This window comes from Aulostomus chinensis, chromosome 17, assembly GCF_037954235.1.
Source record: "Aulostomus chinensis isolate RoL2024-O1b breed Wild chromosome 17, RoL_Achi_v1.0, whole genome shotgun sequence".
Taxonomy (NCBI): Eukaryota; Metazoa; Chordata; class Actinopteri; order Syngnathiformes; family Aulostomidae; genus Aulostomus; species Aulostomus chinensis.
This window is the reverse complement of record NC_141336.1, coordinates 19,039,725-19,066,856: the sequence shown is the minus strand read 5'-3', so window position 1 is coordinate 19,066,856 and position 27,132 is coordinate 19,039,725. Positions and strand designations below refer to the sequence as shown.

General features: G+C 42.6%; 4 protein-coding genes across 7 annotated transcripts in view; 1 reads left to right on the top strand and 3 right to left on the bottom strand.

Moving 5' to 3' along the window:
* Positions 1 to 358, bottom strand: part of tmem63c (transmembrane protein 63C) — a 29,172-nt gene extending 28,814 nt beyond the window's left edge. Inside the window, exon 1 of the mRNA XM_086183695.1 lies at positions 221 to 358. The gene's annotated coding sequence lies outside the window, so the exon portion shown is untranslated. The remainder of the gene's footprint in view (positions 1 to 220) is intronic.
* On the top strand, positions 207 to 5,759 carry zdhhc22 (zDHHC palmitoyltransferase 22). The gene is made up of 3 exons (XM_086183699.1): positions 207 to 323; positions 1,392 to 1,952; positions 2,027 to 5,759. The coding sequence occupies exons 2-3, from the start codon at positions 1,394 to 1,396 to the stop codon at positions 2,302 to 2,304; spliced, it is 837 nt and encodes a 278-aa protein (XP_086039825.1). The 5' UTR covers positions 207 to 323; positions 1,392 to 1,393; the 3' UTR covers positions 2,305 to 5,759.
* cipca (CLOCK-interacting pacemaker a) lies at positions 3,788 to 9,264 on the bottom strand. Of its 2 annotated transcripts, none has more exons than XM_086183698.1 (4): positions 9,081 to 9,264; positions 8,090 to 8,203; positions 7,519 to 7,688; positions 3,788 to 6,682 (listed from the first exon to the last, which is right to left on the bottom strand). In XM_086183698.1, exons 2-4 carry the CDS (start codon positions 8,193 to 8,195, stop codon positions 5,960 to 5,962), a joined length of 999 nt encoding a protein of 332 aa, XP_086039824.1. In that variant the 5' UTR covers positions 8,196 to 8,203; positions 9,081 to 9,264; the 3' UTR covers positions 3,788 to 5,959. The 2 variants fall into 2 exon arrangements, with proteins under 2 accessions (XP_086039824.1, XP_086039823.1); XM_086183697.1 differs by having other exon boundaries at positions 8,090 to 8,206; positions 9,081 to 9,236.
* Positions 9,265 to 11,507: 2,243 nt separating this feature from the next.
* On the bottom strand, positions 11,508 to 25,684 carry pgfb (placental growth factor b). Of its 3 annotated transcripts, XM_086182487.1 has the most exons (8): positions 25,506 to 25,680; positions 25,170 to 25,297; positions 14,852 to 14,888; positions 13,162 to 13,364; positions 13,009 to 13,088; positions 12,883 to 12,912; positions 12,735 to 12,797; positions 11,508 to 12,645 (listed from the first exon to the last, which is right to left on the bottom strand). In XM_086182487.1, the coding sequence occupies exons 2-8, from the start codon at positions 25,230 to 25,232 to the stop codon at positions 12,624 to 12,626; spliced, it is 498 nt and encodes a 165-aa protein (XP_086038613.1). In that variant the 5' UTR covers positions 25,233 to 25,297; positions 25,506 to 25,680; the 3' UTR covers positions 11,508 to 12,623. The 3 variants fall into 3 exon arrangements, with proteins under 3 accessions (XP_086038613.1, XP_086038612.1, XP_086038615.1); XM_086182486.1 differs by having other exon boundaries at positions 25,170 to 25,680; XM_086182489.1 differs by lacking the exon at positions 11,508 to 12,645 and having other exon boundaries at positions 12,732 to 12,797; positions 13,013 to 13,088; positions 25,170 to 25,684.
* Positions 25,685 to 27,132: the final 1,448 nt, after the last annotated feature.

Here is a 27,132-nt window from a genome sequence, read left to right as displayed (position 1 = left end):
ATACTCAGAAATGGAGGAATTGGAGGATATGACAATATCCTGTTTTGTTGTAATTGAGCAATTCAGACACTCATTCGATCAAATGATTAATGATGAAAACAAAATGGATCTACCTGCATGAGAAGGAGTAACAGATTTAAAGGCAGCCAAGATAAAACATGACGCAGCCACAACAGCAGGCGGCGCTACACGGGGCAGCAGGACCTCGCGCCGTGCATACCTACGAGAGGTCGGTGCTGCTCGACGACAATCGGGAGTGACGGTGTGGAGCAGAGAGTCGTAACTCGGTGGTGCTGAAGGGACAGCTCCTCTCACATCCGCAGGTAGGCTGAGCGGTCAGACGCGACCACCTCCATCTTACTAGAGGCTGCATGTCTTGGATGACGGCCGCCATCACTGGCGCCGTTGTCATCATCTGTCCCCCTAAGAGGATGGAATCAGGGAGGAGAGGACAGTCGTTGCTTGTGGTGTGTGCAGTCTGTTAGATGCAGGGCAGAGGCGCACGCTGGGGTTTTCTATTGTTTCCATCCCCTTTATTAGATAAGAGGAAGTTGCGGAGTGCTGGAGCTGCTTCCTCAGTTCTGTAGGTCAGGAGATCACATTGGAGAAGGTGAGATATTCTTGGTATTCTCAGTGGCCCCTGAGAGTCCCAAGACCCTGCTTGAGTGAGAAATTATACCATCAGACTTTACACTCCCTTTAAAAGCAGTACGTCCCACATATATAAGACACTTTTCCTAAAATATGTTAGTTTTTAAGTCAGTCTGGAAGGGTTGTATCCTCACACCTGCTTATTTTTAGATGAATTATTCATGTAGTCTTCCTTTAGCAGTTAGTATGATAACATGCTGATATGATTAGCTGGTTTAAATTACACTGTCAACACGTGAATATAATCCACTACAGCTGAGTGTGTGTGTGTGTGTGTGTGTGTGTGTGTGTGTGTGTGTTGGGGGGGGGGGGGGGCAAACCAGGAGGTCTCCAGACAGTTTCAGGGGAGGTTCAGTGAACGAAGGATGGAATATTTACTGGTTTTCCAACTTCCCAAAAGTTCCGAGGTTAGGGGGGGGAAATTGTGATCTGATTATTACACACACAGATTGTGATGTTGTGTGGCTGTTTTAATGGATTTACTGAAAACCCACTTTATTTTGTTTAGGTTGAAGTCGTAGAGTTAAATAATGCGATTGTGACGAAATGTTTTTGTTTTCATGAATGAATGAAGTAAAAGTACCGAGCTGGGGGAAAAAAAATGTTATGCCTCACTTTTACAACTACGTGTGGAAAAACAGAGCAGCCAGTCCCTCTTATATTCCCCTTAACTAAGACTCGTCAGTGGTGAAGTCGGACTCGTCTCCATCTTTGCTCTCTGCGTCTTCACTCTCACGCAGGTATGTTCACCAGGATGCTCAAACTGAGGCTGCTCAACGCTGTGGCGCCTGCCTACTTCTTCATGGCCACAACTGTCACCTTCATCCTGCACTTCTGTTTCTTCATCCCAACAATATTCCCGAACCCAGACACATCATCACTGGCGGGGTCCACAACCCTGCACACGGTTGTTTTCCTATTCCTGATGTTCAACGCGCTGGGGAATTACTTGATGACTATCAAATACCCTGCTGCAAGTGCCAACGAGACCGCTGTCCCGGTGTGTTCGCCACACTGCTCTGACAAAGTGGACGCACACTACCTCCTGAATGGCCGACACTTCTGCAAACTGTGCAAGAAAGTCATCCTCAAGAGGGATCACCACTGTTTTTTCACTGGGAACTGCATCGGCAACAAAAACATGCGCTACTTCATCATGTTCTGCATCTACACATCATGCACTTGTTTGTATTCCTTGGTTCTCGGTGTGGCCTTCCTGACGGTGGAGTATTCCATCTCCTTTGAGAACCCATTGACCTTCCTGACTCTGCTCCCCCTCTCCACTGGTTACTTCTTCATAGGTGAGTGACTTTACTCTTCTACACCAAGATAAATGACTCACAAAGGAACTCATGTCCTCATTTCATCCTCCCAGGATCAATCTCAGGCTTGCAGCTGTTCCTGGTGCTGATGCTATATGTGTGGCTGGGGATTGGACTGGTCTGCGCTGGCTTCTGCTGCCAGCAGGTGTTGCTGGTGGCTCGGGGTCAGACCTGGTGTCAGATGCAAAGGGGTCAGCTTGTGGAGAACCAGAGCCCCTGGAGAAGCAACCTCAAGGATGTTTTTGGTACCCGCTGGATCCTCGGTTTAATCCTGCCTGTGCAGACGGTGGAGACGTGCTCTGATGACGCAGATGCACATAAACAAGACTGAGTCACATAAATAGCTCCCAGTATAGTATGCTTTGTAGGAGTCCATGTGGAGATTTAAAGCCATACTTCCCCCAAAATGTGCTTTTGCCTTTCAAGTACTCACAAAGAGCTCACAAAGAACCTTTTCCCTGCTGTCTCTGGGACACTAGAATGCAGAAAGAGCCAGCCATGTATATTTAGCTCGAAGCTAATGGGACTGATTGCTACAGAACAGCAAAACTGTCCCCCCCCCAAAAAAAAATAAATAAAAAAAAATCCCCAAACTACAAAGTCTCAAGCACATCAAGTGGTAGAATACACATTGTTTATCCAGCCGTATCCTTGGAAATCCACCAACAGTTTGATTTGAGGTAAAAACAAACTTAAACACGTCCAGCTCAGTGCTACTCTGCGTGAGCGCTAGTGTGTTCAGCTAAATCCACCAGATGAGCCATCAGTGTGATAGTTTATTTTCAGCTCAAATCAAAGTGTTTCTTGATTACTAAACATACAGCTGGATACAAAAACCAAACATTAATTTTACCAGAAGGTGTGATTAATAAGTTTTCAAAAGGATGCTTGTGAATACTCTGCTGTTGTTTTGTTTCTTTAGCTTCAGGCTACATATACAAAGCTAGCTTAGAGTAATGCAGGAGGGAAATATAAATCATTTTGTGGGCTGAAGACTTATTTTCCAATACTTGTTAGACAAAATACTCTTTCTTGGGTTAAGTATCAAACTACAACATGTGCTTTATGACCTCTACAGTGAAATAGTTAGCTCTTAGCAAACATTCCTATAAGGATAGGAGCCATATAAGCAATTTTTTGAATAAGAGCTTTGCGTAAGTGTATCCTTTAGGTAGCCTTTTAACAGGCAATATGAAGACAAATATGTTTTTTGGCACCTGTATAAGGATGGTTTTGCATAAGTGCACGCATTCACTGCTTTTGTATTCCGCTGCTGATTGGAACGCCTGTGCCACAGGGTGTTCTACCCGCCAGTGTGTGCTGTTCTTCCATCTTCCCTTGTAGGACGCCACAGTGTGACATTCAGGAAATAAATGCTACTTTTATGACAATAATTCACTTTGGTGTTAAGGGCTAGCAGACAAGGAAACGACAGCATGTACCGACCCTCCTCCGTACGGTGGTGATAATCATCTTTATATGACGTGAGTGGGGGGAACAGGACCATGATTATTCAGGGTATTACTCACAATGTGCCATAAAATCATGTCTGCTTCATTTAAGACGAGCCCAAAGATGAGGTATTCATGACACTGCTGACGATAAAGCCCTTTAGACATTATGAGGTCACTGTTATGCTGCAGCTACAGCTACTGTATGACATATTCAACATTATGTTTAAGGTGTTTGGGATTTCAATAAAAAAAATAAATTAAAAAAAAACTTTTAATTTTTAGAGTGACTTTGTCCATGCTTGTGCAAGCCATCTTTAGCGGACATTCCAAGCAGTAGAATAAAAAGGCAGAAAGTTTTATGACAATTGTTTATTAGTCAAGGTGACTTTTGCTTAAGATACAGAAAGCACATTTCACAAGAACAGAAAAACAAAATATCTTAAAATACAAATTCAAAAACACTTTGGTAACCCTCCTTCTGATTTATTAAAACCAAGTCTGATTTGATTATTCTCAGTTTTACTTCTCCTGACTATATAATATTGCAATAGAGTAGCAGGTTAACCTACACTTGCCCATCATGGTTGACTTTAAGTCTCGTCCTCATGGTTTTTTTTTTGTTTTTTTGCAGTTGCACTATCTGGCCATGGCTATAAATTAAATTTCACAGAATAATGTTGATTCTTTGGAGAGTTTTAAAATACATTCAACTTTTTTTTCCGTATGAAGTCTGCAAAGAAATACAGAACTTTGCTCAAGCAACTACATACACATTTGAAAGGCACCAGTAACCAGATAAAGATTCATAATAACGTTTCTTTTTTCAGCAAAGAATTTTCATTTAGTCTAAAAATGCTGCCAGTAATCTTGTAATTAAAGTGCGAGAATCTGATATGAAACTAAATGACATATTTTTCGCTGCCGTTATTTATCTATTTTTTTTTGCCTTTCCGTTACATTTATACTACAGCTCGGTAAGCAGGGTTCACGCGGCAGTAACAGTTCAAAGGTCAAGACAGTTATTTGGCTACAAAACTTCACTTGCTACACTTAAAAGCTTTTGTAAGTCTACGTCGTTCTTAACGTTGTCTTTTCAAGAACTGGCAAACTAGTTACAATGTGCTTGGTAAATAATTAACATAGATTTAGTGTTGGTCAAACTTATTGTTACAAATAAATAAAACACAAAGTAGGTAAGTTATAAAAAATAATGTTATGAACTCGCCAGCTTTTCAAGCCTCACGGAGCTATCCAGCTGTTGTTTTAGCCTTCATTATACACACACATCATGACAATGCAAGCAGATACCGTCCAACTAGAATAACATGTCAATGAAATAAACTCAAAAGAGCCGCTGAATCATGACGTTTCTGGACCAACAGAAAAATGAAACAGGCCACATGTAGCAACACCAAGTTTTCTATTTGACCTAAACAGTAACAATAGTCCATGGCCATGCTAGCAGCTCTGTGACGCTAAATGCTTCCATTAGCATGCTAACACGCACGCATGTTAATGCTAGCATGTTGATGTAGCAGGTTCAGGTGCTGATACTGGCTAATTAGCATTAAATACTGCTGAGGAGGCTGCGGGGAATGTCATGAGCTTAGCAGGTGTTTGTTGATAAACCAAGAGAGAAAGTACAAATATGACTAGAGGATGATGCTAAAAGCAATCATTCAGCCTCTGGGGACCATTATTGTAAAACTTGACCCACATTCAACACATAGTTGTCAAGATGTTACAGAGTACCTTGGCGGCACGAGAGGAAGTGCCAGAGCTTCACTTATTTTGATAGGATCCATCTTCTGTGAACCGTAATCGTGAAATTTTGCCCTGATCTTTCCAAGACGTGTCTAAATATTACAGTGCTTCACCTAGTTTAGTAGGAACCATCTTCCCCATTGGATCCATAAGAGCACATCTCGTTGCAGTTCATGTAAGAGTTACCAACAGACTGAAGCAGTTGTTCAACCAAGTAACTTTGGGATCTATTAGGCCACATGGCAAACTTAGTTTGAATTGTTTATACACTTTTGTTTTTAAAATGGCAATCACATTAAAGGCATGAATATGGACTTGACCCAATGTGTCCTCCTATGTGTTCCATTAAGGCATGTGTTCACCTATAGACAACATAGCCCTATTGCAAGTGAATACTTGCTTTTTTGACAGAGGCAGGAAAATCCATTATAGGCAAGAGCATGCTAACTATTTAAATCCCACTTGATAATGGTGGATGTGCTTCAGCTTTATTTTTGGAGTTTAGACCAGCAGTTCTAAATGTTTTTGACTCCATTAACCCCAAATATAAGATATGTACTCAAAAGCCCCTCACAAGCGCATTTAATAGTTATACTTGTGTAAGCTGTGATAGTAGATGTCATATTGTGGACAATTTTTTTTGTGAAATATTAAATAAATCCTCTTTCTATCTAACTGATTCTTCCTCTGTCCATGCTGAAAGCTACAGGGTCATGTCCACACTGCAATATATTATGGCGGGGGTCCGAAGGCCTTAATCCTTCACTGCTACTTTACTGTGTCCTCCAGGGAGAGCTGGAGCTTAGTCCAAAGGCGCGGGTCTCCGCTATCCAGAGCCTCCAGCAGCAGAGCGGTTTGCTCCTGAAGCTGCTGCAGCTGGCCTTGGGTGCGCTTATTCTCCTTGATCAACTGCTTTGTGCGCATGGTGATGCCCAGGAGGCCACACTTGTTGAGGATGTTGTAGGTATTGCTGAAGCGTTTAAATTTGTCACTGTTTGATGAGAGGCAGTCCTGGTAGCTGTCAGGACATAGCATATCGCCGTCTACATCTGTCCTGCATTCATCTGTGTAGGGGGTCAGTGGGAAGGGGGAATCTTGACACTCAGCCGTTTGTGCACTTTGATTGGCTGCTACTTCAAACTTGGTGAGCGCTTTGCTTGGTGTCTGTGGGCTGGGGGAGCTGTAAGGCCCGTGACCGTGGTGGTGTCTTCTCTGTCGCTGGTCGTATCCTGAAGATGAACTTCCCTTCACTCTGGAGGGTGTCGACCCCTTCGTGAGGGCCTCATCAGGCTGTGGGGCAATTTTGGGATACGACTTGAGGATGGGCCTGTAGCTTTTTGATTGTCCAATATTTTCAGGGCCAGTCTTTGGGGAGCTGTTGCTGCTACAATTTGATACCATGGGTTGAAGAAGAACCACCTGAGATGGAGGCATCACATCCAGAGGTGAAGGAAAGCCCCACTGTTTCTCTGTTGGAGCCATTTGGGTCGGCTAGAGGCACAATTAAAAGTCTTAATTAACTTTCTATAATACACATTAGGCGGCGTGTAGTGGCATAAGCATGCAAAACCAAATCCAATGACTATTATACCTTAAAGGTCAAAGTATGACATAGAAAATTGACCCTGAGGTTTGTTACAAATTATGGAATTTCCTCCTAATGGTGGCCAGGTACAACTGGTTAGATAATTCTGTGTTTTAATAATGTTTCAGCTTAATCTCTTTGTTATTAACATTGGTTCTTTACTGCAGTAAATCTCCAGAGTGAGTAAGCTACTGCACCCACTGAAAAATTACCTGTGCAACTGAAAATGTAAATGGTTGGTTCATGTTTCACAGTATAAGTCAGGGAATTAAGGAATTATGTACACAGTCTTTTAGAAATACAGGCCATTCTTCAATATAAATCCGCCCCCAGTAAAGGCCTGGCAACCTTTGCAGTTCAGGTAAACAAAGCCCTGCGCTAATATTAGAGGATTTATGGTAATTGCTGTCTGGCTAGCGTAGCAAATTCTTTATCGAGGGGGTTTTTTGGCCTTTGGGCTTTGTGACTTAAAACAGCAAATAACTGCAAAGAGCATGTTCACTGGCTCGGTGATGTCCAGTGGTTGGGTAGTTGGGAAGCCCTTATCAGAATGTTAACATAAATGAGAGAAGGAAAAGCAAAAGGACGAACAGTAGGAATGCTGGCTGGTAACTTGAGTTTTCAATCACTCCTTATAATGATGTAGACAGAGAAGCCAAATAAGTAAAACATCTCTGAGCAAAAAATGATGACGCAAATAATGGTTTAAAAGGCAGATAAATAGTCAAAGCTTGCCTCTTACCTGCTTTAGGACAAAGTTATTCATAATTATCATTGGTGACAGTCCAGTATATGAGCCTCCCATCACAGCCACCTGCACACCATTGGGGTCCTGTCCTACTGAGGGCACTTTCCTTCCTGCATCTTCCGAGTCAGTCAGATCAACTGCACTGAGGTACTCAGAACTGGCATCTGGGGGGGGGGGACAAGGATCTCAGACATGTTTTCACCAGACTACTGTGAACAGCACCTGAAGTACAACATTACAATCATGAAAAAATGGCAGCATCTCTACAGCTCCTGATAAACAAGACCATCAAACTGGTGAGGAAATCAAATTCAGGTGAAACGGCCCACATAGAACCATCATGTCAAGTAAACAAGTAGGTAGAAGCCTTCCTCTGTGGACAGGCAGGCTAGCATATCTCCATTTTATGTCGGCAAGTACAATTTTCTCCATCGTGATCTGTGCATTACTGTGACTAGGGCTGTGCATAACATTCAAAATGGATAATTTACAGTTACATGTATTTTCCCCAAAAGTTTATGTGTTAAAAAGTTAATTTGTGCATGTGAGTGCAAAAGAGACCAACCTGAGAAGCCAGAATCTCTCTCCAGGTCATGCTTGGATGCTCCAAGCTGCGTCGCCCTGGTGAACGGGGGTGCTCTGTGCCTGTCCAGTCTACTAAATCCGCTCATACTCAACTCTTCTGGAAAAGTTAAAACATGAAAATCAAATGATAAGTGCAAAACAATTTAGCATGAGAAAAGGTCAGTTGAGACTGTGTCAACATGTTGCTGTCTGATCCCTGACACTTGTCTAAGGAGAACAAGTTAAGGTCTTACTCAGCAACTTGTATGCCTTGATGGAAGGAAAAGTGTCACCTCAGAGTAAACAAAAAAAAAAGGGGGGGGGTGATGACAGGGTTATGGAGGAGTCTATTCTACATCAGCTGATCAAACACAATATAGAAGCTCTGACTCAACAATAAAGTTTAACTTTGCATTTCAAAGATAGTCTTAACTGTGTGCATATACCAATGATATTGCATTGACCAGGATAAAAACGGTAAACAGATAGATTTTGCGAACTGTGACCATTTACTGAGATATGACGGGCCTGTCGCTCCCACATGGCTCAGCAGTCTGGGTCGATGGGTAATTCATTAATAATTACGAAAAAAAACCAAGAAAAAAACTAAAATACATCACGTCAGAAAAAAACAAAACAAAACATATCAAACATCATTACCTGTGTGACCTGCGCTGCCACGGTTGTTGGCGTATTATGCAATACGTTATAATGTTAGCTACGTTAGCTTAATGTTGCCGTCAAGACAAACAATTTCAACACAACAGACCGATTATATGAAACAGGCAGCGGTACAACATTGTTTATTTCTGGTTGGTTGGAAGAGGACTGCCCTGCTGCGAGCTACAAACGAAAAATAAATGATAAGGTTCGGTGTTTTGCTGTTTACTGAATGCGTTGTTAGCTGTTTGTTAGCATAGCGTTGGCGTGGCAACCCGTTCACTGCGTGATAAGCGATATTTGGTTTATAGTATTACGATTACAAATCTTACCAATCTGCGGAGGAAGTAAAAACAAATATCCGTATATAAAAGCAAAAAATATGATCTTCCACTAAAGGCACTCGATTGTTGTTTTGCCTCCTCAGCTTGTCGCTTTTCTTCTTCTACTACTACTACCAGACGGGAGGAGGAAAGGCTGTTATGCTGCCCTCTACTGGTCGAAGATCAAATCCAGTGTGGTGTAGATCGACAGATTGGTCCCTGTTATGTTTCACTTTTTCTTTCATACAAATGGCATCTTTGAAATCTCATCAGCTTTTCATTCACATCCACTCCTACATGTGTCCTAAAGGAAACCCACAAACAACCTAATTGCTGCTAGTACTGACTCCTTTCTACACTGTGTAATTGTTTATATCTTTTTATAGGATCAGTAACTGTCTTCAACCACTGTGCACTTTATCTTTTTTTAGCTGTCTATATGTCTGTCCTTATTTGTTGTGCTTGTGCACTTTGGTGTTTAGTCTACCTCAGTGTCAGTAGATGTCTTGTCTTCACTGTAGGATAGAGAGAAACGCAATTTCGATTCCTCTGTATGTCTGGTGCATATGAAGAAATTGACAATAAAGCTGACTTTGACTTTGACTTTGACTTTGATTTGATAATTTCATTTAAAAAGGTGGGTGGCAACCAGCTAGAGTGCAAACCTATGGGTGTATTATAGCTGGATCGGCTGACATGGTTTCTTTTTGGTCTTTATCTTTAAATCCTCAAAAAGCTTTAGCGGGCTGGATGTGTAGTTCAGATATCCATTATTCAGTTAATCTTGGTCAAAATGAAAGCTTTCAGATATCCACAAGGTCGCTCTTCCAAGGTAGAAACTCCAATTTCAGATATCTGTTATTATCATTTTAATTGTAGTTATCTGCAGTTGCATCGTTTCTACTCATAATTCTCTATGGAGATATCTAAAATTACATTTTTATTATTCATAGTTGTGGCAAACTCTCTTAACATTGTGGATGTACCTTGACTATTTTTAATTAACTGTATAGATATAAACAACTTCATTTTGACTGGTTGTAATCACGTCTTCAGACATGACATTTAGAGTTCGCTGGCTCAAGATTGAATGCTCCCAAGCACTGGAACACGCAGGCATTACGTAGAATGTGTACTTTTACTTTTGACACTTAAGATCAATATCAGATAATTCTGTAGTTTATAACTTTGAACACAGACTTTCATGTTTACCAGAGTAGTTTTCTATCTGGATATTTTAGGTCTTCTATTTATACATCCATGTGCAAACCACAGCGAGCTAACTCCCTTAACTCACGGTTATTTTCATCATCCCAGTTCAAATGGACTCCATGACCCAATTAAATACACTCACATCCAGTTATGCCCTCCGAACCTCCCAATGTGTGTATCGCCCCACAGAATGTTGCCGTGTTTTTATTAATCTACAATGATAACAAAAACCTAGAGGGATGTTTGCCGGTTGCTCTGCTTCTTTGACGTGACCTGGCTGTGCCCACTTACTGATATGATGTATAAAAATGTTTCTTGTGTTTGCAGACAATCCCAATGGCGCTGCCTTTTTGTGTTGTTTCTTTTGCTTCAGAATTAGGGAGTAAAATATCTATGCAGTCTTTAGGTTCCATGGTAAAACTGGTGAGGCCACATTTGCTGGGGTCAAAATGCATTTTGCCTGAATATTCATACAGTATTTGCAAAGTTTTGTATTTGTATTTACTTGACAATGTCTAACTACCCAATGACAACGATAGTCTCTAATTACTCTGATACAATCATCTCAGTTGTTTAAATGGCCCAGTTTCCAGTCTTCTTGTAAATCAAATGACAGTGAAAGGCAGAGCAAAGTGATGGTACTATGGTCATGTTTCTTCCCTAACTCCTTCATGTTTTGCTTTGTCTGTTTCACTCTTTGTCCCTTGAGTGTCCATGAAGCTTTGACCACCATATCATGATCATTATCTGCTTGTGATGCATGTCATCCACCTGAAACCTGAAGACCCCCCCCCCCCCACACACACACACACACACACTGTGCTCTCACTTTAATTTGATCAGCACTATGTCACTCATATTCGGTGTACATCTCTTCTACGATCTGTGATAGTTGGGGTTTATTGTATTGATACGGAAGTTACTCTCACATCAAACCAAACTCTCAAATATCTAAATGAGTCATTATTATTATGATCTCTAACAGTTCTTTTAGATGGGCGGCACGGTGGTGCAGTGGTCAGCACTGTCGCCTCACAGCAACAAGGTTCCGAGCGCACGGGAACTTTCTGTGTGAGTCTCCATGTTCTCCCTGTTCCTGCGTGGGTTCTCTCTGGTACTCCAGCTTCCTCCCACAGTCCAAAGACATCAAGAGGGGACGAGGCTGATTGATACTCTAGACTGACCGTAGGAGTGGTTGTGAGTGTGAATGGTTGTCTGTCTCTGTGTGTTGGCCAGTTACAGTGCCTGACACAGTTTAGAGTCATGGAGAAGGTTTTCTACCATAAGAAAACACTCACCCAGCCCACCGCACTCTTCGATCTTGTCTGCTCTGAAGCGCTTGGGTTGAAATGTTTGACTCACGTAAATTAAACTGATCTGCCTGTGTTCTTGTGGACATTCCGAACAGCAGCCACTTTAGCTCTACTGGTAAAAAAAAAATTATCATTTATGTCTTTCAGCAAATATAAGGAAACAAAAGCAATTTATAAAGTACAATTTGATATATCACAGTTAATTTATTCATATAAAATAGTCTGTGGACATATCTTCACTTGATAAACTTTACTGATAAATATTGTTCTCATTTACTAACAGTGAAACACTTCAGAACTGTCCGGTCACATGGATCACACATGAGCATGGGGTTGTTTCTCTCATAGGCTGAAGATGTGAGAGATTAAACTATTTGAGCTGGTAAAAAAAACGACGACGACGACAACAACAACAACAACAACAACAACAACAACAACAACAACAACAACAAAAACAACACACATCCTGTATGTTACTGTACTGTAGTGCATTAAAGCAGTACTGAACACTGTTTCCCATGAACACTAGAGGGAGGCATTTCATACGAGCGCACGCAGAGCCGCTGCATGCTCAAGTCAAGGCATCCTGGGTAATGTTAAAGAGAGACAAAAAAAAAAAAAAAAGCTTTTTGGTCCAAATATATTCTGCTTTATCAGTCAATAAATAGGGGATATTAAACATGAGTTAAATAGCAAAGAAATGGACCGCTTCTTCATACAGTAATAATTAGTGTAAAAGAGAAGGTCTATTTGGTTCCACATTGCACAGGCTCCCAGGGACGTCCATCGTGTCTGGCGTGGAACAGCAGCCTCTCCACCAATCAGAACACACAATCTGCTGAACCTCGTCAATACGGACGCTCTGGCCATCAGCAGAAGGGCGCGTCGACCAAACGACCCAGCTGATGAAGTCTCTGGCTGCAGATACGGTAACTGATAGATGAGCAAGGGAGACTCTTGATGTCGTCGCTGGGCTGGAAATAAATAGTGAGCCACACTGCAACAGGGGGTGAGGTTGCCACCGCAGTTACCTTCGAGGGATCTGGCACCTAAAGGGCACAAGGAATGATCTTTTTAATGCTGCTCATTGATTGGTGGATAAAAAAAAAACAACAAACTTTCAATGTTGTGCCCTCACTTGTCACAGTCTTTCGTTTTTTGTCTCTCCTTTCTCTTCCGTCCTCTTCCTCTTTTCCTTTTCCTATGAGAAGAACATTATGACTCTGATCTCTAACAAAGGAAATTCCTTAAAAAAACATCAAAAACAAAGATATTTATGTTCTTACCTTTCAGCCTTCACAATAGGTTTCCTGACTCTGAGGAAGACAAGTTTCAACAAATTAAATGGAGCCATAGTCATGGTTTTGCGAGTTTCTGCATAGTTAAAAATAAAGCATGTTGTTTTTTCTTACCTACATTCACATGTCTGATGCTCCACAAACGTCATCTCTACATATTCTTGGCCCTGCTCAGCTGGGCGAATTTTCAGCAGCTGAGGGATAAACAAGTTTAGATTACTGCAGATGCACATGACTCTTGGTAACTACTCACAAACCTGGTCTAACCTGCATGGTGACGTTGGTGGTGAGGGTGGGGTGACACTCCATGTTCTCGTCCCCACAGCAGCCGGCGCATCTCACTAGAGGAACACAGGAGGGGCTGTAGATGTGCTCCACCTCAGTGGGGTATTCCTGCACCACCTCCACCAGCTTCTCAATGGTGTGGCAGAAGCTGCGACCCCACACTTCCTGAAACATCAACACTGTGCCTGAAAGGATAAATAGGGTCAATCCACAAAGCGTTGGAATGGGAGTGTAAATGGGATCATGAAACGAAACTGCAGATAATATGACTTCTGGTAAGCGGTTTTGTTGAAATGCTTGTCAATGCGATGTCTAGCACAAGAAATCTAACACATCATCACTTATCTGACCTTTAATGATCTAATTTAGATATCTACTGTTTGAAGACAGTTTTTATTATCGGTATTTTTTCCCCCCTCACTGACATAAATAAAGCAAGGAAAGATACAGTGTCTCTGTATGAGGGTCAGATGATCAGTGGTTATTGATCAGATTTCATAAGTCATCCAAAATATCTCTGGATATAAGGGTCACTATTGAGCAAAATCTCTTTAAATGGGGGTCCTTGCCCAATCAAGTTGGTGGGTTTAGAACTGGAAAGGTTCTGAAGGCCCTTTGATTGAGAGCATTCTGCAGAATAAAGGACACAGTGAAATATGGCATGCTTATAGCATACGCACAAAGACATAAAACCAGTGGAGATACACCAGTGTGCATCCTGTTTTCATTTTGAAGTAAAACTGTTTAGATAATGTACAGTACTCTTTCCTGTGGGAGTCTATGTGTGAAAGTGTCCCGGTTGCACAGTCTGTGGGGGAGGAACAGGGACGACTACAGCCGTACAAACAGTGAGGCAAGAGAAAACAAACATTGGAAACATGGCCATGAACAGGACCCTGCTGGAGCTGGAGCCGAGCTGCCCCGCGGGCACCTCTGGGACTGCGGTGACCCCCGGGGGTCATCTAATGGAGCCTGACACCACAACAGCTGTTTATAAAAGCGGACAGGCTGGGAGGGGATGGCTGGGGGATGCATCTATGAAAGGACATGGAGGCCATGAACCTGAATGCTGTAACTGTCAAATTACAGTCCGCCCCTCTGGGTAGTTTATGTGTCATCTCAGTACCTGGCTGAGGCGGTTACGTGAGGAGAGGAAGCAGGTTTGCAAGGAGAGAGGAAGTCCTGAACCTGTCCTACTTAACAGTGCTGAGAAATGAAACCCTGAACTGACCACCTGCTTCACAAGCATGTTTCAAGAGTCAATCAAGTCCATTAAAAGTATAGGACAGACAGACACAGAGCGAATGAGCAAGCATTTGGTATGTTTTCAGGGCTGGCATCCTTCGAATTGCCTAATTTCTACCTAGCTGTATTAAATCCAGGGACGAGTCATTCAAAAACCTGTAATCATCACCAAAATGCCTATCTAAGGCACACCAAAAGCTATAAATGAGAGAGCCATTTTAGGTACATCCATGGGTTTGGTTCCTTTTGAAGTACAAGAACAGATCAACACACACACCCTTGAAAATGCCCAGTAAGAAGAAATCTTTTTTTTTTTTTTAAACTGCAGACATCATCACTTCATCAGGATATAAGGGCGGTAAAATGCTGACGCGAAAGTTCATTTTGAAAATTCACTTGACCTTTTTAAAAAGTCTCAGATCCTCACCTTCACTTGTTCTGTTTGACCTTGACAAGGGTAGACTCTGGAAAACAGAATGAAATATGGTTACAAAGACATTCATGCTTATCATATTCATGATAAATCTGAATACTTTTGTATGAATCTACATAGCTGAAGACAGGAAGGTGTCATCCCCTACTGGTGATATCTGGAATTACAGCGAGATGAAGCATTCAAACACCTTTTGTCCCCTCTAGTGGAAAATTGCTAATTTTCCGGTGTGTGCCCAACTGTTTAGGTTCAAAATCGGTTTCCTGTGGTGTAATATTCATCTGTCTATTTACTTTCCCATTGATAGTTTTCCTCTCGGTCTTGATTTTTTTTTCCCATCATCCCATGATAAACAAAGTGCATTTTTCATTCGCCTGGGAAAACACAAAACCTCTGCTTGACTCCATCTCAGGAAGACAAATGAACATTTGATAAAACTTCCTAAAGCAGAAGCTAAGGAGAGGCGACAGACAACCTGCTATGTCTTGTCATCGCTGGTGTTGCACTTGACTAACGCCGTCTGCATCCACGCTCATAGACGGACTATTGTTGTATAATAGCAAGCAGACGGAAAAGGAATTTCCCTGCTGATGGCAATAAGGACGTTGCTTTTTACACCATCTGTCTGTTGCTCAAATGCATCCTCTTCCTGTTATGAACCAAGATTAGCTTGAGGTTGAGGATAGCATCTGTCAGCATGGTGCCATTCCCCCCCACCCCCCCCCCCCCCCAAAAAAAAATGTGATTAAAGAGGAATGTCCTGCTGCCGCCTCTGATGATGATGATGATGATGCACTTCACACTCACAGACATTTCACAGTTTCATGTTATGTTTTTGTTGTTTTGTGATTTCTCTGCTGAGGAACATACTCTGTGACAGGCGTCATATTAGTAGACACACAAGCGCTTCCAGGCAGCCACTTAGTCCTCCCCACGTTAGTTCAGGCATCTCTCCTTGCAGTCAAAGTGACTTTTCATGTGGCCTCATGTACAGCTGTTCATCACACTGAACTGCGTCAGCTGATCAAGAACAAAATATTCTTCCAACGCGGCACAGTTCACTTTAAGTTATTGTGCCAGGTTGATAAAATAAATCCTTTTCCAGGGTTAATTGGCATGTGATCTGCTCTCTCTTATCTGTGGCTTTTCAGGTGCTTTAGGAGAGGCTGCTCCACATCACAAGGGCTTTTTGGCTCCGCTCTCAGTTGGTGCTCAGAATGTGGCGAGGTGGGGAGGATTTTCTGAATGTGGTCATGGGTTAAGCCTTAACATGACGAGGAAGCATCTTTGGCATCTCCAGTGGTTGAGAAGTGAGCAGGCCACAAGACGCTGCCAGATTATGAAGGCTGCGTGAAGATCCTCACGTAGTCATTCCCTCCTTCCTCCTTCAGCTCTTACAGTTTTACTGGGCAACTGATTGTGAGTGGGAGGTGAGTCAGAAGTGGCCCAATGAAAGTGCACAAACTTGTCCAAAAGTAGAATCACTTCATAAATGATCCACTCAGGGTTTCTTTCATTGTTCCTCAAGTGATGTCCCAACATGCCATTTGTAATTGTTACATACTGTTTCCATAACTTGAATGTTAAGACCTCTATGACTAATAGTGATTAAATGCTGTGCATGAGCTGACTTGATCTGGCCATGAATCTTTTTTCCCACCAATTTGCATGTGCAATATCCAGCTTCAGCAAATACGAAAGTGTTGCGAAAGATTTAAAAACTACAGGTGCCCTCAAAGACCACAGACCTCAGCCGCGGTTCGCGTGTAACTTCCTGAGACTCCGGCTCATAACTCAAATAAATACATGCTGAAAATAAGTGATGAAGACAAACGCGAGAGTTCAAAAGGAGCGAGATTAACAGAAAAGATGCCAAGCTTTTGGTAAAGACAATAGACATCGGAGTAAAAGTAACCAGCTGATCTGAATAAATTGGGAGGGCTCGACTGCAGTTAGACGTTGCCAGGGTGATGGTAACTGCTTAGCTTTTGTGGGTGAGATAAATGGGCCAGGTTACACCACAGCAACTGCTCTGTCTCATTGTGAATCACTAGTCTGAACCGGCATTACGGGGCAGTTGGATGTTACTCCTGTCACTGAGGGGTCATGAAGCAAAGTAACATTGTGTGAACAGAGGACAAATTTTCAAAAGGGAAAATTGTGTCCACCAGGATGTTAAACTTGCATTTCTGAGGACAACTGAACAGCTCGGCCTCTCTCGCCTATGAACATTCCATTCATAGATGTTTCACAATGTTAATGAGACAGAAAAATGATGTGATTCAGCTCTGCTCCAAAATAGGGTTCTTTTATTCTACTTCCAACCTTCACAGGGGATTGTAACAACATTGAAAAACAAATACATACCAAAAAGTAGAGAATTACAGGCCAAACATAGCTTTCCACACTGACGGAGAATTTAGGTTCAACTGGAAATGATATTCATGTCCCGTAACTAAAATCTGGTGTTTTCACCTGACAAATAACCTAAAGAGTTTAACACTTTCATTTTCATATTTCAACATAAGAGCCAGGCTAGTGGACTCCTGTCTGACGGACATTTTCATTGGATAATAATAGTAGACATATAATCAGGATGGTGCCACCCAGGCCACTTGAGTCTCTGTCTCAAACTAGTGAACTCTCATTGTTTCTCTCCTCTACTTTACACCACATTGGTTTGTGAGTGAGATGCAGTCACATGGAGCGAGAGAGGACAGATTAAAGCGTCTAGAGCAGAAATGAAACTGCAGCACTCAGGGGCTGACATGCTTGATTGCAAAGCTTTTTCTATGTTTCTGGAGTCTCTAGTGAAAGTTTGCCAGCTGCTTGACTGGGAGTTTGTTCTGTCCTCTGGGTCAGATCGGTGGACCTGTTGTGTCCCCAGGCTCCTGCTGTCAGGCCACAGAGGCTCCGAGCCTCATTACTCTCCACTCCCACACAGCTGAACTGCGTCATCTTTAACCTCCATTTGCCAGAGGAAGGGCAGCATACTTAGGGAGCAAAAATAAAATGTGACACAGACCCAACATAATAGTCATTAAAGATTTTTTTTAACTTTCATCAAATGCGCCAGCGGCTCCTACAGAACTTAATATTTTCACTTCATCTGCCTGAAGTCTGGCGAATAAGAAGCAGGGATGGAGTATTTCATACTCTAATGATGTTCCAAATGTTAGGCTGCAACACTCAGTGACTCAAAACAGAGTCAAGGATAAACATTTTAAAATCAACATCATTAGTCCTGAAGCTCTTTACAGTTTGCACATTTGAACTGAAAAGAATCTACTACCCAAAATGTCGCAAGAGCTTTGCCATATATGGTGTGGTTTGAAAAGAAAATGGAACGGACTTACAGGTTTCACTTTCAGTCCTTATTAGCAGGGGAAAATGAACCCTAATTATCTGTAACAGCAATTAGCGCGCAAATGTCATCCAGATAAAACTGGTGCTGATACAGTTGAGGTATCATGCATTGCTGGTCAAGGAATGGAAACGACGCGCGATTACTTTCATCAAGATGAGTCAGCAGACTGTTTGCAATAAAAGCCTTGGATGACGAACTTGATACAGGAAGTGAACTTGGTGGCTGGTTCAGTTCTAATTAAAAAAAAAAGAAAAAAAAGTAGTTTTATTCATATTGCATTTTGTCTTCAGCTACAATGATCCAGGCTGGATTTCTTTCCAAAGTTTTCAAATGTCATGTCTCCTTCACCTCAAAAATGTGTTTTATTTGCTGGGATGGTCTGGAGATATGGGATTTTTGGGGTGTCTGTCTGATCAGCGTCCACCGGGACTCGAGGATGACATGAAAAGATTTCGGTGGTGAAAGGTCGCGGTCACTGTGACCTTATGCCATATCTGTCCTCTTTTTAATGAAATATGTCAGGAATGCCTCAAGGGAATTTCTTCAAGTTTGGCACAAACATTTACTGGGATTTCAGGATACACTGAAACGATTTCGGTAGCCAAAGGTCAGAGGTCAATGTCTCCTTGACAGGCACACATGGTGGCAGCATGCAACTGGAATCTCTAGTTTGTGTTTTTTGTCGGGTTTAGTGTTTGGAAATGGAAGTCTGTTTTCACAATCACTGACTGTAGGGGCAACTCTCATAAAATGCATACAAATAAGATGTGTTGTATCACAAATTGTTTACAGCTGATCAAGGGCCAGTACAACACGCAGACAAGTGAAAATACATGTGAATGAAATTGATCATGTATCCAGCACTCAGACTGTGACACAAAAAATAGTTGCTTATACAGCGGGGAGGAAGTTGTAGATGTTTTCTTTACCATCATTGGTTGAGGGAGATCGTTTGGTGATGTGGGGGGTGCTTACAGTGAAGAAAGTCAGCTTCACCAGGTTCATAATCGAGGTCAACGGAGCACCTGCATCATGGAGTCCATGAACATATATAGGTTAGTGGAGCAGTGTGTCCTGGTTCTAGCCTGCCTGAAGCTTCATCTTGACGTAGAACTCAAGACCACACAGAACTTGGAGCACTAAAGCAGAACGAGAGAATGCAAACACAGCAGCAACGAGATGAGAAAGTAGCAGGACTACCACACTGACCCGCCTCATCCATCCTGTATCTAGATTCCACGTGATCAACACCATGACGACAGCATTAATCCACAGGGTGCTTCAAGGTCACTGTATCTATTCTCCACTGCTAGAAGAGGAAACCAGGTTGTGTTTTGTATACATGAGGTGAGTGAACTTAAAACGACAGCTGCGCCATTACTGGTCTGACAGTATCCAGCTGGATAACTAGGGTGGTCGGGTCAGGGCTTGTGATCATAGAGCTCCGCCAAAACACCGCCAAACTTCAACAGGGCGAAGGAAAAATGCGCCACAACAATTCTACACGTAAGCCAATTATTCCAAAAATTAGAGAGGATTGACAGGTGATGTGTCATACAGATTAAAAACCACAGCAGCTGAGTCGATTGCATGATTTTAGAATAAATGCAATACATTTGCAGGACAATGCAAACATGAGTAAAACTATTAAAGACATTAAAGACAGAAAACAATGCAATTTTGATGTCTGGAACAGCGATTAGCTTTAAGACTGGACGTGTAGTGAATTTGGTTATCATGTTTTCTTTGAGTAGTTGTCTAGTCTAAAAAAAAAAGCCCCCCCCCCCCCAAAAAACAGTGAAATAGGGTCAAGTGACAGGGGAGAGGTAAAGGCCCATATAAATGTTGATTTAGATAAACACCACTTCCTCAGTATAAGTCCATTAATGCATGCACAGATGTCCCGTTAAAGACACACAAACACACGCAACCACATAAATGGTGCACACCATCAAGCATACAACACAGGTCTTGAGATAAGGCTGACCGGTGGTAATTGTGGTCTCTATTACAGTAAACGCTGCTCTCCCTGTGTAAACCACAGTAAATTACATCCAGATGGGAGATTAAAGCCTGCTGAATAGACGGCTGCCCCGAGCACCACCGCTCCTCCTCCTTCACAGGAGGAAGCAGAAATCCATATTTCCTGATTGCGATTGTGACTTTCCCCAGGGCCGGGACATTACAACTAGAGAGAAATAGCACAACAGCGCAAATAAGCCCCCCCATCAGCCCGCAGGTCACTACCACTGGCGTGACCTCGCATGAAGGCCCCTTAACTTTAAATAAAAGCAACTGATGAAGAAATAAGGTGAGAATTGGACAAACAGCCCGTGTTTGTTTATGTTTCAGGATTCGAGGAAAAATACTGAAGAAACTCAGATGAAGCCACTGGAAGTGTGATGTCATGCAGGACTAACAAAAACATGTCGTACAAATAAACACACGCACGTGTGTGATACAGATGGTGGGACTCAAGTATTGTTTTGCTGCTGATGATGATGTCAAGGAAACACTTGTGCAATGTCACTCCACACACAAGCGAAGAATCTGAATACTCTACACAGAAGGCCGAGATGTTTTTACCACCACTGGTTTCTCCGGCGTCGTCAAAGGTAAAACACTCTTCCCAGAGTTGCTTTTGATAACATTTATTGTAGAGCGAGTGCTTCATTTAGAGTTATACAACCCTCCAACATGAGTTCAGAGGAGGGGAACTCACCTGAAACTGCCCTGACTCAAGGTAGACTTTTCAAAAACTAGACTACTTGCTTGAATAGCTCTGACAAACACTTGATCTTGATTTAGTTTTCATGTCCTGCTTTTTTATGTCCAAGTAACTCAGTTTTGTTTGTGAAACATGATTGGATGATTCGATTTCTAAGGTTTGCACAAACTTGGCAACCTCGTTGGAGAACCAGCAGAATGCCTGAGGCAGCAGGCATGGAAGAGTCTGGCCAAAAAAACATTTCAAACCCGAGGATTATGTTGTCAAAGACAGTAGTGGAACAGTGGTGTGTAAAGTCAGTGACTGAACCACAACATCTGTCATTAAACCAACAAACAAAGGTACTTGCGTGTGCCATTTTAGCCAACACCAGGTTGTCAAAGGTTAGCTCGGACGCTAATGTTAAGTTTAAGCCTGGCTTCATCGGTTATGTGCTGAGGAACCAGGGATTGAGGATCATCAGAATATCCATTGACTTGCCTGATCAACATGCAAGGACTCAATTTAGGACTTACTTGAGACTTGAAGGTTGAAGCTAAAGCTTGCACACCTGGATTACTCTCGTTTTTGTTGGAGTTTCACCATCATGGAAATCCTGAATCATATTTTGGCCTCGCGAATGAAAGATTTCACCTGCAGAATCACACTCATACCAACTATGACAACAAAGGAGAGATTGTGTACGCGGTGGTTTAGGTGAAAGGTGGAGAAAGTTGCTAAATGGCCAGGAGGCAACAGGCACTACAGTTTTTTTTTCAAAGCCCTTGCAGTCTGCAGTGTGCTGAACAGGCAGGATGATATACAACGCTGTGGCTTAACTATACAGTGCATTTATAGTAAGTTTAAATGCACAGGAAGTGCCAATAATACACTGACCAGGAGGGTGTCGAGGAACATCACTTATATCATATTCTCCATCTGTCAGCTTGTTGACAGGGTGACCAGGAGGTCACCATTGTTCCCAGATGTTTCCTCTTTAGTTCAAGACTGTTTCAGGAAAATCAAAACACAACTGTGCAGATTACACATCTGACACTGACTCGCAGTCATATTTGGGCTCAGTATCACGTACATGATAGCTGCTGCTGTTTAGCAACAACAATTTGGCAACTATTTCAATTTGAAATGCAACCAGCCGATGTTTGGAACAGTGACACTTCCCACTTCAGCTATTTCAGGTGCAAAACTTGTCCCGTCAGCTGTATTTACCTCATATGTCTCCCTGTGCTCATGTGTGTATTTGACCTTTCACATAAAAGTTTTGTTTTTACTTTAAAAACAACCACAGTGACGCCTCGATCAGTGCACAGACCGGTCAAAATCCACAGCTTGAATAGATTCATATCATCAATCATAATCATTGATGAATCACCACGGCTCTATTCACAATACTCAAAGCAAAACCCTCTTGGATGAATAATCGTCAAGGCCTCATTAGGTTTCACCACAAAAACACTTTGTGTAGGGAAAACACCCGCCTGGTCAGAGCAATTCTTGTTAACCCAAATTTTACTTTTTGCCCTAAATCTAACACGAACAGGGAGAATCTGCAAGTCCCTTTGTGTTTAACTAGAAAAAAGGCAGTTCAGAGTCGGATCCACATGCAATGTTCACCTGGTAAAGTCCCAGAGATTAAGATGATAATGCCAGTGGCCGCTCCAAAAAGGCACAGAGTGGCCACTGGCATCTGAAAGGAACACAGTTGTTTGCCACGTTACTTTACGTGCTATTAAGAAGAGGACTGTTCTGAGCTGCAAATATAAATATGGAACTCATGGCTGGAAAGGCAGCTGCAATTTGGGATTAAACACCCATCTCTTGTTGCAAAGCTTACTGTCAGTTTGACTCATGGACCACCCCACTCTCCCTCTTTCCACTGGATTTCTCGCTAAATGTGGATTTTATCCAACTTACTCTTTTTCCTGCAATAATACGGTGTCTAGATGGCATCTGTCTCTTGAACTACAGTTGGGAGAGTAGGGCCCTACTACCTCTGGCAGAGGCTCCAGATTCAAACTGATAATGGTCATTTAATGGGCTAATCATATCCAAAAGGGCGAGCATGGTATTAACTGGAAAAAACATTTGGACATTTGCACTGGGAGACAAAGAGACACCAATAAACTTTACTTTAAGAGGTCACACACACACACACACACACACACACACACACACACACACACACACACACAAAAACACATTTGGATTTGAATGCAAAATACAGTCAAATGAATATTGCAGGCTCAAGCTGACACACACACACACACACACGCACGCACACAGCTGAACCTCGCCCTCTTTTGGCTGCTCCGTGTTTCATTTGAATGAGTCACAAGGCAGCTGAAGGCGGCAGCTCCAGCTGTGTCAGCGAGGAGAAATCACTACAACCCTCCAGTAGCCCACATATACGGGTAGATGACCTTATAAATAGTGTTCCTTTCACTATAAAACAAAAGCTACTACAATGAGCGTTTGTTTACTGTGTGACATAGTAGCTGAGTTTCTTTTGTGTACAGCTGAACATTTTTGGTTTTTTTTACATGTTCCGATGATTAAACCTAAAGTAATCAATGGCGTCTGAACGGGTCGAAGCAGGGTCCACATCGGAAAAAAAGGCAAGCGTATGATCTGACTGTTACTTTGTCACTTTGTATTAGCTGTCAATCATCGTAGCAGGAGACCATTAACTTGCTCCGTGTTGAGGGTCCTGGATTTTGTCACTCCTGTTTTGACTAAGCAGGCCATGAGCTGATTATGAGGATTAGAGGAGATGTGGTGATCCCATGCCTCTCCTACTCACGCTCCGCTCAGAAACAGCTGCGAGGTCTCTCACTCCTGAGGCCGGACCTCGAGAGCTTGACCCAATATGCGTGTAATACTACTACTGATGGAACAGGCAGCATCAGTTGAAGAGAACTACAGAGAGTCCTCAGAGATAGCTGCCAGCCTGCAGCCACCTTGAGGGGAAACGTAAAACTGAATGAGCTCGAGTGTTGTAGATCTGGTTGGCATACATCCCGCTGTGCAGTGATACATCCTGTTACACGTTTGCTACAGTCTGACACTGGCCTTTGAAAGATTCCTCTCTTCAGTCTCAGCTCAGCCCTCTTCGCTGGCATTTTTGAAAAGATGCCTCTCTCCGGTTTCCGCTCCGTCCTGTCTGTTCTGGCACTTTTTCAGTTTAAGAGTAAAAGACAAGCGATGCCAGGCAACAGTGAACAGAGAAGCTTTGTTCTAAATCCACCGTTGCCTGACACTGATATGACTGGCCTACACACACATGCGCACGCACACACACACACACACACACACGTTTACGTTTGTATACTCTTTTCCATCTTAAATATTACCTTAAATTTACACTTGGTTATAGTCCAGCCTCTCTTTAATTTCATGGTTATCCCAGATCTCTGGAATTCTGAGTATTATCATTATCAGTGCTTCCTTGACAACTCCATATCTGCTTGAAATTACTGTAAAATTACGTCACAACAACACGTCTAAAAATGAATCTTTTTTTAAAATTTGTTAGTATGTCACAATTTATTAAATCACAGACATATGTACATAGAATTAAAGGTTCATTACAATCTTTCTTTTTGGAGGATTATTATTTCTTCCTTCACCCCAATTTTGTCAGTGACTAAAAAGGGAGGAAGCGGTAACGTGGCAGGTGTGGGTCTGATAGTAGAATCATTTTTATTGTCTGTTATTGTCTGTCACCTTACAGAGCACAACAAATGAACAAAAAGTTGGTCACATTCGAATAATAGTAAGAAATTGTCAGGTTATTTCCTTGAAATCGTCTTTAACTGTCAAATTAAACCAAAATATACAGCCAACGTGCATAAATAAAACGTCACGTACAACAAACATCTATTCAAAAGTCTGATAAATTCTCACACACATGGAAAAAGTGGCAGCTTTAACCGTAACAATAATAATAACGATAAACGTATGCGTAACTGGTGTTTAAAGCCAAATATAACTGAGTCACGTCGCACCGTGCGTGTGTGAGTGTGCGCGTGTGCGTGTCACAGGCGGAGGGATGCCGTTTGTCACGTTTCATCTTATGAATGAACAGCTGGCGCTCATTCAAACCCGCCAGAAAAGTGTTGAAATACCTTCTGCCGCTTCCGTCTTTCACCCTGAACCCCGCTGAAACACTACAAACTCATCTAACGACACCTCCAATTCCTCCTCCTCTTCGTTCTTACCTGTACAGGTGACAGCAGCAGATAAAGCGCCACCGCCGTCTCGACGACAAAGCCTAGTTTCATCTTCAGTGGCGAGGGAAGATGGGTTAACCACCATAAAACAATCCAAGGACAGTCCCAAACTGCTCCTAGACGAAAAAGACGCTGAGCTGGGATTTTCCGAGTCATCCAGTTCGGGTTAAGTAATAGAAAGAGTCGAGTCACGTAGCTCCGCTGCAGCGTGTAACTGGATGAAGTCTTTAGGAATAAGGCCAGAGAGGCGAGGTGGATTCAATAAAATGACAAAAACAACAAAAAGTTTTTTGTTGAAAAAAATAGAAGAATAAATCACGTTACTGGTAAAAGCTTAGGATGTCTGCAGCATGGCACGGTGGTGATAAACCATCTGTGTTGATAACCCTGCCGGTCAGCTCTGAGCTGCTGTCGCTTCCAAGACCCACTTGCCTCTAATTGCTCCTCACTACCTTTTCACTAAGTGACCGCTTGAATCCCCTCCCCTCCTGTCCTCCTCTCTGCTATGCTTCATCTGTCTTGCCTGATGAGAGGAGGCTGTTACACCCCCTTATGTGATGCTGTCTCACACACACTCGCACGCACACACACACACACGCACTCGCACTGACGCTTAGTCTACACACAGCAGGTGATTTACACTACCGGCTGACAAACTTCTGCAGGACAGTTAAAGGTAAACATTTCCAGATCTGATTTTTAAGCGGCTGCTGTGGTGTCCTCATTGCTAGCCCACCAAGCTGTAGGATGCGTGGAGATTTTTTCCCCCTCCTCTCTGAGAGGGCTTTAAGCATTCAGTCAGAGACAGAAAAAGGGAGATTCCATTACTGTTGACACATTGAGTTAATCTTGTGTGTTTGCAGAAAGCCTGGAACCAGAGGATTCCTTGTGGGCTTCCACGCATTCCTTCAACAAGGCTGAATAGCTCCTCACTGCCTTCTGCTATTGTGCAGACCAGAGTTTCTAAACATCTCATCCTTTAGCGTCCAGTCATGCTGGACGGAGCAGCAGTAAGACAAACATTCAGAGATGATGAGAGACATGTTTTCTAATTATGTTCTGCAAAATGCAGTCTTCTCCTTAATTGTATCTCTGCAAGGCAGTGATGGATGAAGATCAAAATTCAGGGAAATGATAGAATGAAAGCAAAAGACGGCTCTTCAGGGAATTAGCTTCTCTGCTTGTCCAGATGACAAGTGCTTCCCTTTACAAACATGTCATTCTTTTCTCTGACTCATCATCCACTTGATTGCAGCATGACACATCCAGATGAAGCGAATGTAGATACGGAGGTTCCAAAATATGATTTAATCTGCCAATTTTGTTCAGCCGAGGCAGTAAAGGAGCTCTTTCTCTAACCTGCCTGGCGAGACTCGGGAACCGAGCCAGACTCCATCTGCCCCGGTGATCTATTCATGTTTTTAAAGGTGCACTCGCTGATAGGCCTTAATAAGATCACTGGGACTGTTTAGACTAAAAACACATGCTGACAAGGCAAGTGAACCTGGCCGGAGCGATAGCATGTCACAGGAGAGATGGATCTCTGTGCTGTCACACCATTAAACAAACTTGAGGCCCTGTTATAGTAGCAAAGGTGTCTCTGTGTCATGTTTGGAGAGGGTAAAGTGTCTTCTCAGGATGTTTTCATCGAAGGTACCATTCATTCACTTCAGTTTGCGCGTCATTACCTTCCTCGCCGTACACTCGCACCTTAATTCCCCCAGAAACACAGAGAAGGAGAAGGAGCGTGTGTTTCTTTAATGGCGATCTAATTCCACATCGTGGTACAGCAGCTTTGACGCCTGATTCAAGTGTACTTGCGAGCACATGAACCGTACTCCAGACTCCCTTTTCAAGTGAGTACAGTTCACCCATCCGTTCCTGGAGCTTTGGAGTCAAGTGATCCAGGCCTGGGTCCCTGATGTTTTCGATCGTCTGTTTGCCTTTTGAA

Excerpts from the sequence above, each read along its gene's own strand:
- zdhhc22 (XM_086183699.1), top strand. The coding sequence starts at position 1,394 with ATGTTCACCAGGATGCTCAAACTGAGGCTGCTCAACGCTGTGGCGCCT. Across the intron at positions 1,953-2,026 it reads CACTGGTTACTTCTTCATAG|GATCAATCTCAGGCTTGCAG; the intron begins GTGAGTGACTTT and ends TCATCCTCCCAG.
- cipca (XM_086183698.1), bottom strand. The coding sequence starts at position 8,195 with ATGAGCGGATTTAGTAGACTGGACAGGCACAGAGCACCCCCGTTCACC. Across the intron at positions 7,689-8,089 it reads GAGAGATTCTGGCTTCTCAG|ATGCCAGTTCTGAGTACCTC; the intron begins GTTGGTCTCTTT and ends CCCCCCCCCCAG. Across the intron at positions 6,683-7,518 it reads ATAACTTTGTCCTAAAGCAG|CCGACCCAAATGGCTCCAAC; the intron begins GTAAGAGGCAAG and ends TTGTGCCTCTAG.
- pgfb (XM_086182486.1), bottom strand. The coding sequence starts at position 25,337 with ATGACTCGGAAAATCCCAGCTCAGCGTCTTTTTCGTCTAGGAGCAGTT. Across the intron at positions 14,889-25,169 it reads TGCTGCTGTCACCTGTACAG|AGTCTACCCTTGTCAAGGTC; the intron begins GTAAGAACGAAG and ends TCTGTTTTCCAG. Across the intron at positions 12,913-13,008 it reads CATCAGACATGTGAATGTAG|AGTCAGGAAACCTATTGTGA; the intron begins GTAAGAAAAAAC and ends TGTCTTCCTCAG.